Genomic DNA, 19,254 nt, shown 5'->3' on the forward strand with positions numbered 1-19,254 from the left:
CGACATGGGACCATGTACGGATTCTGCAAAGGTTACCTCACTGGCTGCTGCATGTTCAACATAGATTTGATGATGTCTTCTCACTTTCTTCAAGCATTTGCTCTTCACATTTATTTTTATACAACTAACTGTTGAAGACCAGACCGGAGGTTGTGGCCTGCAAGAAGATGCTCTTGCTTCGACAAGAGGAAATGCCTCCCAAGACTGGCCCTTTTTCACATCATTAAGATGCTTTTACTTAGGGCAAAGATGGTAGTAATGATGCCAATTCAAGATGGACTACAAGTCTTGATTGCTGTGGATTTTTGCTTCTTTATATATATATATATATATATATATATATATATCACATGAAAGTTTTTTTTTTAAAAAATTTTTTAGGACAAATCAAATATTTCTATAAAGATTTGGTATTTTCATATAAAATTATAATTATTATAAACAATGAGTGTATACTCGTTAATATGTTAAATTTCACTTTCTTGTAAGGCTGTGCCAAAAAATAATGATTAGTTTTCTTAATTTTCATATAAATTCCAATAAAAATAAAATTATTTTTTAAAAAAATAGGCTTGAATATAAAATCCAACTGGAGAATTGAACTTTATTGAGGTCTAGATTTTGCATTAACTCATGAATTGTTGGATCAATTCAAGTTATATTTTTTCTAAAAAAATCTCTAAAACCAGTGTCTCGGGGATTTTTTTTTTTAAAACATCGAACAAATATATGATTAAAAGAAAGAAAGAGACTAGAAGATAAGAAGCCACCACTTCTCAACCTTTAAACATAATTTCGCCATTATCTGTTCTCCAAAACACCTTAAAATTATCAAAACAACCTCAAAAAACTCACTTGGAACCTTAAAAACATAATGTACGTAAACAACCAAATCAAATTTGAAGCCAAGATTTGCAGTTATCATGACCAAAATATGGCTTGCCAGCACTTGCTCTCTCTTACATTGGTTCCTGTCTCTGCATTCAAAGGATGAACTGTGATGTAAATAAAGTTAGGAACCAAAAAAATCGCAAAAATTAGGATTGAAGTGCAAAATTGATCAAAACTTGTGATAATAAAATTACAGCAATGACACCAAGCAGTAAGTATAAATAATAGGATTAAAGGAGTAGTAAAAACCATACAGTAAAGGCTTGATTAACAATTGATTCCCGTTTTATAAAAGCCAATTGTAAACTGCCAGATTCTCCGCCTTCCCACTTGACAAGGTGTTGTTTTTTCATAGCTATTGGAATTTCCAAGATGGGATGGGGATTTGTTCCAAGAGACATTGTCTCTATCCCTTCCTATCCCGGGAACCTAACCAAACGTAACCTTACAAATTGTATGTTTTGTAATGCTTCCCTCAACATCTAATAATCTTTCACTCCACTCATTATCAATTGTTATGGTTTTGAAAGAAAATAAAATAAAAAAAGGATAAAATTCTAATGCTTCTCTCAACATCAGATAATCTTCACTAGATCCTTTCCATTAACTATCAATTGCTTTAAATAAATGGGAAAGCCGCTATTGAATACCAGTTTGACTACCAAAACAAAACCAACTCAAATATCATCCTCAGCAACAAGCAACTCCAACAATATTTCAGAAGAAAAAAGCATCGACTACTTTCTAACTAAATTAGACAAGTACCTGCTTCATTTGTTCTTCCACCCCAGAGAGTAAGTAAATGGTGATCTCATGAAGTTGGAGGAGCTAAATTCGCTGATTGCTTTGTTTCTGCCATTTCAACTTCAAATCCAATCGTATCTAAAGATTCTTCATTCTCTATTGCCATCATTTTAAGCTTAGCCAGTCGTATGGCATGCAGCTCGTATCTGATAACATTATACCAGAAGTCAAACTTTGTGAGTGTTTGGGGGGTGGGGGGGGGGGGGGGGGGGGGGATGCAATGGAAGCCATTTTTGTAATCACAAAAGTTTGTTAATTCTTTGATTGCAACAATGGTAAATGTGTTGGTGAAATATGCAGATCTAAATATCTTGTTAGGAAACAAAAGGAGGGAAATGGATCAACTACTAGCTTATAGGCCATAACATAAATATATATATATATATATATATATATATATATATATATATATATTATAGCCTACTCTGACCTTTTGTATCAACCCACTCAGTTAAACCTATATCCCAAATGCCATTCATGTGCAGATAAAACCTATTAATTCATGGAAAAATTTAAGCACTGCAATTTATAATTTCTATCTTTTAATTCTTCTCTGAATTCTGATCATCTACAACAGAAGTATGTTGTGTTATACCATTGCAAATTAATAAACATATAAGCCTGATTCAAAAGCTTCATTAATTTGATTCTCTTGTAATTATGCATCTTCTTCTTTCTAATAAAATCTTTTTTTTTAATATAAAAACATAGTAGTGACCTATCCTTGACTTACTGCTAATATTGTTGTGCTTTTATTTTCACCCTGTTGTTTAGGTAAGTAGACCTGAAAATCTTCCATCTCCGCTAAAGATTTTCTCAAATATTCAAGCACAATATAAAACAATTTCACTTGGGTCAACAGACTAAATTACACTAAAGCAGAAAACTCAAAGACTATATTTATGGCATTTATTTCACCACATGCTATTCACATGTCTGCGTATAATTGTGCAATAAGCAGGCCATTCACATTTCTGCATAATGAGCGAATAAACAACCAATAATTTCAGAGTTTAGCATGTCTATGTCTATATGAACACGAGAATCTACAATAAATTAAAAAGTCTACATTTTTTTTTTCAGATTTCAAGTGGGAATTTACTCCGTTATTTCTTTTATCATAGACTGAGCATGGTACCTCAAAGTAACATTTTCTGCCAGTCTATCTATCTATCTATCTTCAAGCAATGTTTTTCAGTTTGCTAGAGAGAAAATTTGCCTAAAAAAGAATAAACATCAGTCAGCTCATGTTTTATGGAACGCAGTCAAAACAGAAACCAACACATGCATGAGCTTTGAGCTGTAGCTTTTCAACAAACAGTACGTGAACAAGAGAACATTTAAGGCAAGCTGTTCTGAGTTTACTTAAAACCTGTTACTTTGTAGAGGAACAAGATGATATCAGCAACCAAATGCTTCTTTTCTCTCTCTTATGGTTCAACAAGAATTGTCCACTCAAGGGAAATAATTAAAGCATCATTTCTTTCAATTCACGCAGCAATACACCTCAGATTTTGCATGAAACTACTGAAAAGTTGCAAGACTTACTCAGCCACATGACTCTTGACGAGCATAAAATATATCATCCAAAATTGTCTCTCCTTCAAGTGACGAGGGCATAGCATAAATCTCAGATGTGAGAGCTCCTAGAAAATAAGATGAAAAAACCTATCTAAAGCACTTGAAAAGAAAAGTTATAGGAAAAAAGAAAAACCACTTCAAGCATCCATCATCATTCTTTAAAATCTTGCATTCTAATTTAAAGGTAATTTCTAAAACAATCATGATAGCCCCCCCAAATGCAAATGTGGATTTCAGTTCTAACCCCTCACCCATTCACTTTACAGATCAAGCATACCCCCTCATTCATTCTAAAATCTGGCCGCTCCACATCAAAAGTAGTCTTCTTGCAACTATGTCCTTCTTGTTCTATAGTTTAATACACAATGTCCATTTTCTTAGTTATATCTACCACAATGAAAAGGGTTTAGAATCAATGGTTTCTTAATCGAATGAATTACCCTTTCAAGTCCCAAGGAGGCAGAAGCAAACGTTGTTTCACTTTCACAGATCCCAACAATCACAAGCAAGAAATTTGTCTCATAAAAAAGAAAGAAGAGAAAAGCAAACCTTGGCTTTGGAAAGAACAAGAGTAGCATGTCGCTCCTGCCATTCAGAGAGATCCCTTTGAACATTGGACGATGTTTTCGTTGAAGAAGAAGGAGTTGCCTCATCTTCTAGCACCAAAATACAAAGACAACAAGAAAACATAAGCAAAAGAAAACCCAACATGGAACTAGAAGTAGTAGCATTAACAAGACATGCTTTTTTACCTTGGAGTGGGAAGTTCTTGAAAGTGTCAGTTGTGAAGGACTTTGCATGATCGATCAATTGCTGCGTGACTCCTAGCTGTTCCTCTCCTCCTCCTCCTCCTCCTCCTGGTTTTGGTATCTGTTGATTTGAGTTTTGGCTGTTTTTGCTATTATCACTACTTCTTGAAACACTGCGTAGAAGCCACGAGGACCAGTCCATCGTTGGGACTTCAAGCCATGATTCTCTTCTCCTCCTGTCCCTTGTTTTCTTTTCTAGTTGCCAGGTTTCGTTCCATGTAATGTACCAAGCATTTCTGAGGCCCAGCACTGGTCATGCCTATCCAGCCCATTTAAGCTGGATCAAGTCTGAGATGAGGTGGAGTCAATTGCACTGTTGCATGGTTGTAAACTTGGATCGGACCGACAAGTTAACTTGGGATAAAATCAATCTGAGATCTAAACCAATTAGAGTTGAAAAAAAAAACTTGATTAATCTAGTAAAACATTCAGGTTAACCCGTTGACTCAATGGATTCTAGAGCGGGTCTTGCAACCATGAAAATAACTCTACCTGGCCCAAACCAACTCGGGCCGGGTAGGCTTGTCCATGGTCTCCATTATAATATTGACACAGAGAGCCCCAAAATTCATCATTTGTTGAGGAGCATCCAGGCAAGGGAGGAGGACTCGTGCCCCTGATCTGAATCGCTAGTTCCAACTTCCCTCCCCCTTTGTTTCGCAATATGCAAGCCTTACTGAAAAGTTTTATGTCCGATCAACCACCGACAAACGACTTAGTCACTTTACACTTGCCATACATTTATGTTTAATCAGACATAGCCTGTCATCTGTACAAGTTTTTTACTTTGTTTCGGTGATAATGATAGGAGATTTGTGACTCGGTAACCGAAACAAAATTTCAATGGGCAAATCTCATCATCTAGAGAGGATATCCTTCTCTAGTTTATTGTTTTAAGAATTGCATGGGATGTCGCAATAATTTACCGTATCTAAAAATAACGTTGCAGGCAAATTCATGGTGGTTTGGGAATAACTTCTCAAGAATTATATCTCTTGGGTTCTTTAATTATAATATTATAGGCTTAAAAATACTACGAGTTCTTAAAAATACTAGAGAAGAAATCCATCTTTACGAAAAAATTTTATATTATATAAAAATACTTGATTGATTAATACGGTAATCCATCATGCCATGAGTTGTAAGTCGATGAATAATATCTAAACTTATTATTATTTAATAGTTGAAACTTTTCAAGTTCTTGTTTTTCCATTTGAAAGCACGTTAAAATAGTTTTTTAAAATAATTTTTTTTTGATATCCACGTATCAAAATGATCATAAAACATTGAAAAAACATTAATTTAATACTTATTTAACATCAAAATCACTTTTAAAAAGCATAAAAAACAAAAATTAGCATACTTCCAAACACCAATGCCTCATTTATTTGCAGGAAAGTAGTTTTTTTTTAAGTGGTTTCCTTGGAAAGTGAATTCCAGAAAAGTAAATTATTTTATGATGTTTGGTAGTGTCATGGAAAGTAAGTTGAAAAACACTTTCCAGTGCTTGGTTATGTCATGGAAAATGAGCTGGAAAATAGCTTATTAATATTTTTTTTTCAAGTTTATTAAAATAATAAGGAACAAATCTTACAAATTAAAAAGTTGAATCAGAATGAAATTGAAAAAAAATCTAATTTCATAAATTATCTCAAATAAAATAAATAATAATCAAAATAATAGAGATCAAATCTAACAAATAAAAAAATTGAAAGATGATGAAATTAAAATAATAATAATTAAAATTTCATAAATTATTTTAAATAAAATAAGTAACAATCAAAAGAATGAGGATCAAATTTAATAGATAAAAAATTTCAATTTAAAAAATGATAAGAGAAAAGTAAATAACAATCATGAAAATAAGGATCAAAGTTAATATAAAAATAAAATTAAATCAAATTTTAAAGGATGAATTTGAAAAAAAAGATTCAAACAAAATACATAGCAATCAAAAGTTTGAAGATCAAATTTGACATAATCAACAAATAATATGATATTTTTAAATTTTTCACAACTTTAAAAAAGTGTTTTCCGTCCAAAATAAAAGGAAAACACTTTCCTGAAAATCAAGTTAAATTTTTCTTTAGCAGGAAAGTGTTTTTCGTTGATTAACTTTTCCAATAACAAATAAACACAAAAAAATTTGAAAAGTGATTTCTCAGAAATTATTTTATAAGAAACAAACACACCTTGAGACCTAACTTATCGTTGACAGGAAAATGTTTTTCTTTGATTAAATTTTCTAATAACAAATAAATACAGAAAAATTTAAAAAGTTATTTTTAAAAAATTATTTTATGAGAAACAAACATATCTTAAGACTTAAATTTTTTTTTTTTTTTGGGTACAGTTGGAAAGCGCTTCCAAACAACCGCCGTCGCAATCCGAGGATAACGGTGAGGGACTTTGATTAGTTGCTTGTGAACTCCGAAAAGCTTTTGTTAATGAAACAGATAGCTCAGTAGTAGTGGGTGTGCTGTGTGATGAATAAAAGACGACATGATCGATACATAACATGTGAGGAAAATGAAGAAAGACATTGGATGCCCTTTTACTAAAGCGTCTTCTCCGTGAAATCATGAGAACATGTCGCGTGCGATGGACCGACGAAGATGGGACTCCAACTCATTTCCCCGCCTTTACCGTCCCCACGCACCACAACCATGTCCAGGTCATGCGCCTGATGAACCACGCTGCTCTGCTCACGCGTTGTCTAAATTATTCCGAGGAGGCCTGTTTGGTTGCTATAAAGTATTTTCTCTAAAAAAACAATATATAGATAATTAAATGAATTTCTGAAAGTGAATTACTTTTTTTTTATGTTTGGTAGAGTGAATAGTAAAAAATAAGCTGAAAAATAACTTGTTAATATTTTTTTTCTTCAAATTTATTGAAAGAATCAAAACTAAATCTGACATCTAAAAAAGTTGAAAGATGATTAAATTGAAAAAAATAATATGGTTTCATAAGTTATTTCAAATAAAACAATTAACAATAAAAAGAATGGATATCGAATCTGACAGATAAAAAAATTAAGGATGAACATAAAAAAAAATCAATTTCATAAATTGGTTCAAGTACAATAAATAGCAATAAAAAAATAGAGATCGGATCTTATATATAAAAAATTACAATTAAGAAAAGGATAAGAAGAAAACAGATAATTAAAAAATAAGGACCAAAGTTGATATAAAAATCAAATTAAATCAAGTTTCAAAAAATAAAATTGAAAAAAAAAGAAGATTAAAAGCAAAATATATAGCAATAAAAAAAATTAATACCAAATTTGATGTAATCAATAAATAACAAGATATTTTTTAATTTCTTGCAACTTCTAAAAAGTATTTTCCACTCAAAATAAAAAGAAAACACTTTCTTGAAAATCAAATAAAAATTTTCTTTAACTGAAAAATAATTTTTTAAAAATCACAAATAAAACCTAACTTTATTAGGAACTTCCAATCATGTTGAATAATATAGTTGTTAAACACAACCTCATTTAACTTAATAGGTCAGTTTGATAATCCATTAATTGGGGGCTTGGAATAATCAAGGATTTTTTTTAATTTTTTTTCTAAAACATGTAACTTCAGTTTTTTTTCATTTTGTTAAATATAATTTTATTTTATTAAAAAATCCAATAAACTTAGGTTAATTTATTGACTAGCAAGTTGACATGCCTAACTAACGACTCCAATTTTGAATTGGGATGGGTCTTATAATTGTATTAACTAGAAGTTGTTTTAATTTTTTTTTTCTTGGATTGTGGATTTGTATTGCATCTAACAATAAAGAAAAATATGATATTATTATTCTATAATTGTTAATCTCACTTAATTTTGTTTTATTAAAACATTGGCGCATTGATATTCTCCTTATTATATAGTAATCCTAATTTATTCCAAAATAAATTAGATTTCCTTATTAAAAAATATTTAAGATTATCTCAATTTAGAAAAAAAAACTTACTGTAAACAAGATCATATAAAACCTCGTTTGTTTGTAGAAAATGCGTTTAGCAAATGTGTGTGTGTGTGTATATATATATATATATATATATATATATATATATATATATATATATATATATATATATATATATATATATATATATATGCACACACACATGTATTAATTTAATGATTTTCATGTATAGAATTCAACTATAAGGTTGGATGGTCTAAATCAATGTTTTTTTTTTTAATCAATGTTATTTGTGCTAAGTAAGAAACTGATAAACATTTTTAAAACCCAATCGTGATGCAATTAGCGTGAATTAAGGATATGATTATGAATCATACCCCAAAAACAAAGAGAGAGGACATGACTATGTAAGTAAAACAAGGATGCCTTTTCTTCTAGCTATATATATATTATTGGTGTTGCTAGGGAACATCTAACACATTAGTCAAATGCCATGGTCGGTAATGACTTGTTGCTATATTATATAATAAGTTTTCGGGCTTGTTTGATTTTGTATTTTAAAAGTATTTTTTTTTTAAATTAATTTTTATTTTATTTTTTTCTTTGCTTTAAATTAATTTTTTTGATGTTTTAAGATCATTTTAATGTGATCATGTAAAAAATAATTATTAAAAAACAATAATATATTTGCAAGTAAAAAAAACTTTAAAAAACAACCATTATTATAGTCTCAAATATTATTTTCATGGGATTTCTTGTCTTTGCTTCAAACTTAATTAAGATCTTTGAATGCAATGACTTTGTGGGATCTCTTGTCTTTGCTTGGAGCTTAAATCTTTGAATATTGCAATGACTTCATGGGATCTCTTGTGTTTGAATTAAGCATTAAAATGCATGGAATATATGACAAGCGATCCCAAACTTTTGAGGGATTCTTTTCTGCCCTCATATGCATGCTTATGTCTGGATGACCAATTGACCATGCACGCTTCATATGGCTTGGCTCGAGCACTTTGACTTGAAGCTCGAAAAAGGCTTTTGTTCCTATCTGCGGAGGGGTGGTGGTGGTAGTGGGGGGAGATATCATATCAAATGATATCCTATGAATGCAATTATATGGGATGGGGCCCAGTAGACCCACTTATAATAGCCCGAAATGACCCACTAATGGGTGGGTGGGTAATCATATAAAATGATCAAAAGTAGCCGCACTTGCATTTCCTTTCCTTCTTTTTCCTAGTTTCGAGTCTAGTTACAAAACTCGGTCTGGTTTGATAGGTTAGTCCAATGATTTATTGATTTGAGATCGGTTTGATGGGTGAATTTCGATGATCTATCAATTTGGAATCTTGATGGGATGCGATCAATGAAAAAACTCAAATTTTTTTAATGAAAACAAAGTTGTTTTCAGCTTTTTTTTGTCAAAAAAAAACAAACAAAAGGAACCTCTCGACCGTCTACCCTAGCTTTAAGTTAGACTAACTCTCAGTTCGGTCGGTCTTGCAACTATAATTTCGAGCATCCTTTATTCCTTTCGGCAATTCACATTGCTTGCTTTCTCGAGAGCAAAAGATATGAAATGTAGAGGCAGACTATTGATCTTGATGTGTGAGTGTTTCAAAGGGTGTTAGCTTTTTTTTTTTTTAGGATGTTTTATTTGAAAAAACTTTAAATTAATATTTTTTAGTATTTTTTAAATTATTTTAATATACTAATGCCAAAAATATAAAAATCATATACTTTTAAAAAATATAAGAAAGTGGTCTTAGGTTAAGTATTTTAAGGGCATATCAAGGTAAGAAATTTTTAATTTATGAAACTATAATTAGGGATGATTATTTTCGGTCTGGTTTTTATAAAAAAAGATTAAACCGAATTTTTTTTAAAAAACCAAAACTGGGTTAAACCGACCGGTTTTGGTTCAGTTTTTTAGGGCAAAAATCGGTTCAAATTGGTTTGGTTCGGTTTTCTCGATTTTTCCGGTTTGGCTCAGTTTTTTTCTGTTTCGGTTCAGTTAGGTTTTTTAAATTTTTTGCTTATAAAACCGAACCGAACCGGCTAATTTTTTTTTTAAATTTCAGTTTAATCAATTTTTTTGGTTATTTTTTTTTAATTTTCTCAATTTAATCAGTTTTTCAATTTTTTTACTCACCTCTTCTTGTAATACAGAATCTCAGGAATATAATAATTTATAATTTCAATCGTCATAACAAAGAGCAACGAGTAACTTTAGACTAACAATAGGTTAGATAGTCCCCAAAGTCAAAAATTAAGTGTGTTTGACGTTGCATAGCTTTTTAAAATAAATAGGTTAAAAAAATATTTTTTATTATAATTTTAAAAAACATATGTAGGGTTAAAACTATTATAAGATGAGTTCTTACATGTAAAAAAAAAAAAATAGGTTTTTATAAATTGAAAAACATATTACTTTAGTTTCAACAAGGTTTAAAACTCAATTATGTGCTAGAGCTAATACAAAACAATAGAAACTATTTAATTAACAAATAATTTTTTTTTATAGTCCGACGAAAAACAAAATGTATCGTACTACCAAACCATAAAGTTTATTTGAATGGAATCATATAAGATGAGGTTTAATTGACACAAATAATAGTAAGCTATCTAAATTAATAATAACAAATAATACAATAAAAAATTTTACAGTGCTCAATTTTTTTTGGCATAAATAAAAATATTTTTATTTTTTCTATAAATCTCGGATTTAATTATTTTTTTATTATCTATTATTATCTCGTTTTATAGTGAGTCTAGAGAATAATTACTCCGTAAATACCATAAATGTTTTCTAATCCAAGAGGCAAGCTATGGGTTTATGCAGCATAGAAAATTCAATTGATATGCATAACCCTAGCAAAAGAGAGAATTTTCTTTATAAAAGCTAGGAGTCCTTTCCGGTTAAATTATGCTAATTAAATAGGATGGGCTTGGTTAATAATTATTGCACATTTCCAACATCAAATTTACGTAGTCATCATGCTTTGTGCCTACAACCTGATTTTCAGGCTTTCTGTAAGATCTGCAGGTGGTCGGCAATTCCTTAGCTAAGCTTGGTATTTTTAAAACCATGGGTACGTCGGGAAGGGGAGGTTCGGGGGGTTTGAGAGTATAATAGTGGTTGTTTTTAAAAGTATTTTTAGTTTGAAATGTATTAAAATATTTTTATTTTTATTTTTTAAAAATATTTTTAATACCAGCACATAAAATAATTTGAAAATACTAAAAAAATATTAATTTAAAACAAAAAAATAATTAAAAAAACACTTTTAAAATATAAAAACAAATAACCACTCACTAGATGCCCCGAGATATGTTAATTTAGAACTTGACCTCGGCTAAATCAGTGAAAATTACTTTTTTTATTATTATTAAAGAGTGTTGTTTCAGATATTTATTTTGAAAAAATGATTATAAGTTAAGTTGATCCAAATCATTCCCAACCCGTGACTCGTATCTTAAGCTGAGTCAATTCCGAATTGATTCTTATAACTATAATGGTGCTGGATTTTAATTTATTTTTATCTACTTTTTTTTTACGTTCTAAGCACCATTCCAAATCCAACCTTAAAAAGTTGAAAGGAAATCGCTAATTGTATTACTTTTCTTATGAAAAAGAAAGAATAACATCTCAACTACTGATTCTCTTATTAATTCCACGAAAACACTTGCGATAGCTGCATGATACTTCAATCAGACTTGACAGAAACTGCTACCAAAGTATATGATATAAATTCTTACAACATCGGATCAAATCAGCCTCGTAGTAACAGTTAAACTAAGAGAATTTACATGTTCTCAGAGTGGGACCCTAAATTTCATCTATTAAAAGTATAGTTATAGAACTCGGATTGGCCCGACTAGTTAAGTGTCCCTTTTTTTTGACCCGGCTGGTTAGTTGGGTATTGAACTCGGATCAACTTTACTGGTTAGTTGAGTTTTATAATTATAGATTTGAGTGTTTTTTTTTTATTTTGGATTAACCCGGCTGGTTAGTTGGGTCTTATAATTATAGATCCGAGTATCTTTTCACCCTTTTTCACCTTTCCTTTGCTTGCTTTTTTCAAGAGCAAGAGAGATGGGATGCAGAGGCAGTCCCTTTGAACCATACCCAGCAGCAGTAGCATCACTTTACCTCAAAATACATCCATTTTTATAGCTGACAGCAACTTTCTTCAAGTATTAATCAATCACTAATTATAAAAAAAGAGTTAATCACCCTTAATAGAGCCTTGAGCAGACATGGAATGGATTTTTCATTTTCATTGCTTTCTGTTGCAAAATCTCATCAACATTTAAGACCATGGTCGCCATTCAATACCAAGATGGCAACGACTCAACCGACTAAAAGCTACTCCTCCTCCTATCCCAGTAGCTTGCATCTTCACTCGTGTGAAGAAGATTCTGCAATCAATACAGGTAGGTTACCAGTAACTTGCACCTTCCTGGTCAAATCGAATCAAATGCCAGCAAGACTTTTCTTGTCGTTGCTAGCTACTTGCTAGCTTTAATGGAAGGTTCTTGTTGTTGAGGCTTGGGGCTACGTTTTTTGTCTATCCTTGAATGATTAGGGACCAAGATCTTGATGGCCAGATATTGGATGATGAAAAGATACCACACAATTTATTAGAGTAATATTTGTAGAGTCGTTGCATGGATCGATTGGATTTACTTTTGTTTACTGATGCTACAAATGGTTTGTTTACTGTGTTTTTTTTTGTTTTTGTGATTTAGGGATGTTTGGGAGTATTATAGCGGTTGTTTTTTAAAGTGTTTTTTTACTTAAAAATACATTAAAATAACTTTTTTTATTTTAAAAAAATTATTTTTGATATCAACGCATTAAAACAGTTCAAATATATATATATATATATATATATATATATATATATATATATATATATATATATAATATTTTTAAATAAATTATTTTTTAAAATTTTTCCAATCTCGATGTAAGAGATGTTTTAGCACTATAGTAGTGGTTGCGGTTCAAACAAACTTTAAAGTGCTTTTTATTTAGAAATATATTAAAATAAAGTTTTTTTATTTTAAAAAAATTATTTTTGACATCAGCATATTAAAACAATTTAAAAACATAAAAAATTAATTTTAAATAATTTTTTTTAAAAAAAATATAGTTTTCATCTCGTTCCGAACAGGCCTCAAAGGCAATGCTAAACTTGGGTTTAGTAGGTGCTCTTTCTTGTTATTGAGGATTGATCAATGCTGCATTTATGATTTTTATACATTATTTCTTATATGAGACTCATAACGGGGCTTGCAAATTAAAAAATCATTCATGACTGATAATGTATATACATAGTTATTAAATTATTTGCATCAATATGATAGATTGACCCGGTAACTTAAAGATCAACTAAAATTGTGTTTTATTTTTTATTATTTTGGATATTGATTGGATGATTGATGAATTAATTTTTTATCTCATTAATATAATGAAATCTGGTTGAGATTATATTAAGTTAATTCTGAAGAGTTTTTCTATTTTAAAAATAAAATAATATTGTTTTAAATAAAATAATTGATTTAAGTTGATTTAATGACATACTAATACAGATCTCAAGTTGGGTCAAATCGAATTCCATAACTAAGAACACAAAAATAATTTATTTTTTTAATACAAGGTAAATTTTATTTTTCAGTGTTACATTAGTATATTAAATAGCCAGGAAAACTTACTTTTTTTCATATTTTTCTTTCATTTTATCTTCTTAAATTCCAATACATGTGAAAAATATCTCATAGAAATACCATAAAAATAGATTATCATCGAAATTGAGTTTTTTTTTGAAATAATTAAGGGTGATCATTTTTGGTTCGATTTGATTTTTATATAAAAAAAAGTAATCAAACCAAATTTTTTTTTAAAAAAATAAAAACCGAAACCGGTTCAAACCGACCGGTTTCGGTTCGGTTAGGTTTTTTGGACAAAAATCTATTCAAATCGATTTGGCTCGGTTTTTTCAGTTTGGCTCGGTTTTTTTCCGGTTTGGCTCGGTTTTTTTATTTGGGTTCGGTTCGATTTTTTCAATTTTAGACTTATAAAACCGAAATCAAACTGGTCGGTTTTTTTAAAATTTTAATCGGTTTAATTGGTTTTTTTTCACGGTTCGGTTTTTTTGGTTATTTTTTTTCGGTTTTCTTGGTTTTCTTGGTTTTTTAATTTTTTTCCTCACCCCTATAAATAATTATAGCAATATTAGAAAATCTCAAACCATAAAGACAAAAGTTAAACACTAATGATGAATCTACAAGATAAAAATATAATTTGTCTCTGAGGCCTTAAAAAAGAAGAAAGAAATCTTCCAAGCAAGCCATTCTTGAGACCCTAAACGAAGAAATTGTATGATCACAACACCACCTTCTAGACAACCGATGTGATCATGATAAATTGATTATATTAATTTATGGAAAAAAATTAAAATAATATCGGTGCCCCTAAAACGAGTCAAAATCAAATCCAATTCACGGATGCGATATTAATACAACTTTTGACCCCTTATTTAAGGATAATATATTGATTCCAATTAGCCAAAGCATGACAAATCCCAACAATTTGAGGGTGAATATGTGAAATAAGTAAAAATAGGAGTGGAAAATCGTAGTTATTAATATTATAAAGGTTATATTACAAAGAAAAAGGAAAGATTTAAGCTCGTGATATCTGAGGTAACGTTTGAATATTGTTTTAGAAAATAAAACATTAGATAAAACAATATAAATATAATAAAAAATAGATAGAATTGTGTTTGTGTTTGTTTTTGAGGTAGTTTTTGTGGTTGTGGTTTAAAAAAGTAAGTTTTAAAAAAATATAATTAGTTGGATTTAGGTATGTGTTTGGTAAAAATTGTGGTTGAGATTTATGTGCAGCAAAAAACATGTATAAAATATTTGGTTATGGTTGCTTTTTAAAAGTTTTTTTTACTTGGAAATGCATCAAAATAATTTTTTTTATTTTTTAAAATTTATTTTTGATATTAGCACATCAAAATAATATGAAAATACAAAAAAAATAATTTGAAGTAAAGAAAAAAATAAAAAAAATTTAAAATTTAAATTTTTAAAAAAGTTCTTTTGAAACACAAAAACAAATAAAGTTTTACGAAACTCGGTTAAAAAAAACATGTAAAAACTGCTTTGCAAAAACTACATTTTAAACTCAATTTTTTGGTGAGCCCCACAGTATAAAACACAGTTTGACGTATTACCAAATATCTAACCATATTTTTTACACCGCAAACACAAAAGCAGATGCAAAACAAACACACATGCTTGTAGACCTAGGTTGCCTCTTCTTTTGCATTTTGCAATGGACAATTTTAACCAAAAACATGCTCTTAAACTTATTTTTTAAGATTGTTATTACAAAAGCTATCAAAATATCAAACTCACACTAAATAGATTCCAATGAGTAAAATAAATTCATTTGGCTGAGAAGCTTGAAACATATAGAGTATATTTTTGGATAGCCTATATTTTGTCATATATTCAATTTATAGAATCTTGTGTTTAAGAATTATACCTGTACAATTAATTTATTTTTTTAATAAAATAAGATTTATTATTAACCTTGAAATTCTATTTTTTTTTAATGAAACTTGCATAATTAAAATAATAAAAATCTCTAAAAACTCTAAAAAAATTTGAATCTTCAAAGTTTATCGAATTAAACAATAAATTAAGTTGTGTTTGGTTAGTGTTAAAAATTAAGTTAAAAAGGGGACAAAAAGACTCTTAAACATCAAAGAAGAGGGAAGAGAGAAAGAAAGAGTTAAAAGAAAAAGGGAGAATCTAAATTGTACACAGATGACACCCCTTTTGTTCCCGCCCTTTCTTCTCTCTTTATCACGCAAGAAAGCAAGAAAGCTCCTTTTCTTAGCTAATTAGGTACAGAAAATCAGCATTAACCCTAGCTAATTTAACTTCAAAAGAGCTTGTTAGTAATTGTTGTCAAAGCAAAGGAAAAGGCAGAGAGTAAAAATGAAAAGGAAAGAGATGATGATGACCCACAAGTTGTGGGAGTGAAGGGAGGTCCCAGTGGGTTTGGACAGTAGCCATGTTTTGACAAAAATGGCCAAGGAAGAGGTTCGGCAACAACAATATTTCCAACTGGGTCTTTGTCTCTGTCTCTTCCTCTTTCCTTGCTCCTTTCCTTTAACCCCACCGTCAATATTTTCATTCCTTTTCTTTCCTGACACTTGATTTTCTCTCTTTACTTTGGGTTCTCTTCCTTTCTGTCTCGTTCCATGGACAAACATCAGCAGCAGCAACTGTCTTTGGCTAAGTGTTCCAGGCAGAAATACAGTGAATGGTTTGTTCTCGACAAGAGCTTATTCTCCCATGTTCGGATTCACTTCAACTTATTTAGTTTTTTGTTTTTGTGTGCACTGTCTATGGTGTCCTTCTCCTGTTGTTCTGATCATTGTTTTTACCAGCACAATGAATGTTGAGCTTGTATCTGCTCTGTTATTTTATCTCAATCGATCCTTGTTCGTATGACTCTTTACTACTACTAGTTTGAACAGTGAAGGTCCGTCCTATATGTTTTGTGTCATTTGCTTGCTGGGTGGTGTCTGCACTCTGCATATAAAATAAGGATTCAATTTGGAACCTCTCTTGTCATCTTTCAGAATAGTTGCTGTTGTTCCTTTAGTAAGCAAATTGGCTGTTATCTTTTCTTTGGTAGGATTTTTCGGGATGTTCCTAGCGATATCACCATAGAAGTGAGCGGAGGGACATTTGCATTACACAAGGTAAGTTCTTGTAGATTTATACTAGTGTTGTTACCCATTCACCATGAAGAAAAATTGAATCGTAAGTGTAGGCACGTCTTTTCTCTGTACATTTATGAGATTAGCATTATGGTTTTGACAGATTCTTGATGATCTTTTTTGAAAAATGCAGTTCCCTCTAGTTTCTCGAAGTGGACGAATCAGAAAGTTGGTTGCAGAACATAGAGATGCCGATATCTCAAGGGTGGAGCTGCTTAATCTACCAGGAGGAGCAGAGGCGTTTGAGTTGGCTGCAAAATTCTGTTATGGCATTAACTTTGAAATTACATCTTCAAATGTTGCCCAGTTGTGCTGTGTCTCTGAATACCTTGAAATGACTGAAGACTTCTCCAAAGACAATCTTGGTTCTCGTGCAGAGGAGTATCTTGAGAGCATTGTTTGTAAGAATCTTGAAATGTGTGTTGAAGTTTTGCAACAATGCGAGAACCTAATCCCTCTTGCTGATGAGCTTAGGATAGTTAGCCGATGCATAGATGCCATTGCCTCAAAGGCTTGTGCTGAACAAATTGCCTCAAGTTTCTCACGCTTGGAGTATAGCAGCTCAGGGAGGCTTCACATGAACAAGCAAGCAAAAAGAGAAGGGGACTGGTGGATAGAAGATCTGTCTGTTCTCCGCATAGACTTATATCAAAGGGTCATGACGGCCATGAAGTGCCGTGGTGTCCGTCCTGAGAGTATTGGTGCATCACTGGTGAACTATGCTCAGAAGGAGTTGACAAAGAAATCCAGTTTATGGAATCCATCTAGCCAGACAAAAGTTGATCTGATATCAACTGGGCATGAAAGACTTGTGGTTGAGACAATTGTTAACCTTCTGCCTGTTGAGAAACTTGCTGTTCCTATAACTTTTCTTTTTGGTCTTTTGCGAAGTGCTGTGATGCTTGATTGCACAATTGCTTGTAGGCTCGACCTAGAGAGGCGGATTGGTTCCCAGTTGGATGTTGCCACTCTTGATGATCTTTTGATCCCATCGTTCAGGCATGCAGGTGATACCTTATTTGATGTCGACACAGTCCATAGAATCTTGGTTAATTTCTCACAGCAAGATGATAGTGAAGATGACATGGAAGATGCTTCTGTTTTTGAATCTGATAGTCCTCATTCACCTTCTCAAACTGCTTTATTTAAAGTGGCAAAACTGGTTGACAATTATCTTGCTGAGATCGCTCCTGATGCAAATCTCAAGCTTTCCAAGTTCATGGTCATTGCAGAGACTTTACCAACACATGCACGAACAGTTCATGATGGACTATACCGGGCAATTGATATTTACCTAAAAGTATGTTCTACTAATATTTTCCCTTTGCATCTTTCCATATCCAGGAGAAAAGCTTTGTTTTCTAAGGTTTCTTTGATTATTTTGCAATGACATCCAGGCCCATCAGGGTTTATCAGACTCAGACAGGAAGAAGCTCTGCAAACTGATTGATTTCCAAAAGCTCTCGCAAGAAGCTGGAGCACATGCTGCGCAAAATGAACGGCTACCCCTTCAAGCTATAGTTCAAGTGCTCTATTTTGAGCAAATAAGGCTCAGAAATGCTCTGTGCTGCTCTTATGCTGATGATGACCACAAGCCAATGCACAATTCATGGCGAATTAACAGTGGTGCACTCAGTGCAGCAATGTCTCCGCGAGACAACTATGCATCACTAAGGAGAGAAAACCGAGAGCTAAAACTTGAGCTAGCTCGGTTGCGGATGAGATTAAATGATCTAGAGAAAGAACATGTTTGTATGAAGAGAGATATGCAAAAGTCTCATTCTCGTAAATTCATGAGTTCTTTCTCAAAGAAAATTGGTAAGCTTAGTATCTTTGGGCATAGTTCTTCAAGGGGATCAAGTTCTCCATCAAAAAATTCCCACAGAACAGATTCTAGAGTGATTGAGAGAACATGTGCCAGCACTGATTAGGTAATTCAAGCTATTCTTTCTTCTGTACTTGTTAAGTAACCACAAGGAATGATCTTGTTGACCTTTTTACTTATTTTTTATAAATTTTCCCTTTTCGGGCTACCTTGTATAGGGTTTATGATGCTTTGAGATAGAAAGAATAGTTGTTCTTGTTTGCGAGTTATGGTTTTGGAGAGTACAACTTTGATGTTATTTGATATATTTTGTATGATGTTATTTGAAATCTCATATATGTATAAAAGTTTTATAAATTTATATGGGATATGAGACATTATTATGAAACTCGGCCCGGCGGATCACTGGGTTGACCGGCTTTAACAATACTGCATTGTACTCAGTTGACATGGTAGAATGGCACAAATTTTGCACAGAAACTTCATGCATGTGGATTGACTTTCAGTGGATATGAAGAACCAACAGATGGGTAGAAAAACATCTTAAGCATAGATGTCACGTGTTCAGGAAAGGAAAAGGAAAAATCTGGTTATGTTGAAACAA

The 19,254-nt window shown here is 31.4% G+C and overlaps 2 protein-coding genes across 5 annotated transcripts; one reads left to right on the top strand and one right to left on the bottom strand.

The window, feature by feature from the left end:
* Nucleotides 1–752: 752 nt before the first annotated feature.
* On the bottom strand, nt 753–4,458 carry LOC133691448 (uncharacterized). Of its 3 annotated transcripts, none has more exons than XM_062111960.1 (5): nt 4,029–4,458; nt 3,826–3,932; nt 3,244–3,341; nt 1,657–1,841; nt 753–995 (listed from the first exon to the last, which is right to left on the bottom strand). In XM_062111960.1, the coding sequence occupies exons 1-4, from the start codon at nt 4,225–4,227 to the stop codon at nt 1,703–1,705; spliced, it is 543 nt and encodes a 180-aa protein (XP_061967944.1). In that variant the 5' UTR covers nt 4,228–4,458; the 3' UTR covers nt 753–995; nt 1,657–1,702. The 3 variants fall into 3 exon arrangements, with proteins under 3 accessions (XP_061967944.1, XP_061967943.1, XP_061967945.1); XM_062111959.1 differs by having other exon boundaries at nt 753–977; nt 4,029–4,449; XM_062111961.1 differs by having other exon boundaries at nt 753–977; nt 3,826–3,929; nt 4,029–4,312.
* Nucleotides 4,459–16,035: 11,577 nt separating this feature from the next.
* On the top strand, nt 16,036–19,018 carry LOC133692968 (BTB/POZ domain-containing protein At5g48800). 2 transcript variants are annotated; one of them, XM_062114152.1, is made up of 4 exons: nt 16,036–16,396; nt 16,741–16,807; nt 16,959–18,125; nt 18,223–19,018. In XM_062114152.1, coding segments are annotated over exons 1-4 (1,770 nt in total). In that variant the 5' UTR covers nt 16,036–16,394; the 3' UTR covers nt 18,757–19,018. The 2 variants fall into 2 exon arrangements, with proteins under 2 accessions (XP_061970136.1, XP_061970135.1); XM_062114151.1 differs by having other exon boundaries at nt 16,037–16,365.
* The last annotated feature ends 236 nt before the right edge of the window (nt 19,019–19,254 follow it).

Source organism: Populus nigra, chromosome 4, assembly GCF_951802175.1.
Source record: "Populus nigra chromosome 4, ddPopNigr1.1, whole genome shotgun sequence".
In the NCBI taxonomy this organism is placed as follows: domain Eukaryota; kingdom Viridiplantae; phylum Streptophyta; class Magnoliopsida; order Malpighiales; family Salicaceae; genus Populus; species Populus nigra.

Coding starts and splice junctions, on each gene's coding strand:
- LOC133692968 (XM_062114151.1), top strand. CDS start 16,301: ATGGACAAACATCAGCAGCAGCAACTGTCTTTGGCTAAGTGTTCCAGG. Junction 16,808..16,958: donor GGACATTTGCATTACACAAG/GTAAGTTCTTGT, acceptor TGAAAAATGCAG/TTCCCTCTAGTTTCTCGAAG. Junction 18,126..18,222: donor CAATTGATATTTACCTAAAA/GTATGTTCTACT, acceptor AATGACATCCAG/GCCCATCAGGGTTTATCAGA.
- LOC133691448 (XM_062111960.1), bottom strand. CDS start 4,227: ATGGACTGGTCCTCGTGGCTTCTACGCAGTGTTTCAAGAAGTAGTGAT. Junction 3,933..4,028: donor CAAGAACTTCCCACTCCAAG/GTAAAAAAGCAT, acceptor TTTTGGTGCTAG/AAGATGAGGCAACTCCTTCT. Junction 3,342..3,825: donor TTGTTCTTTCCAAAGCCAAG/GTTTGCTTTTCT, acceptor CTTATTTTCTAG/GAGCTCTCACATCTGAGATT.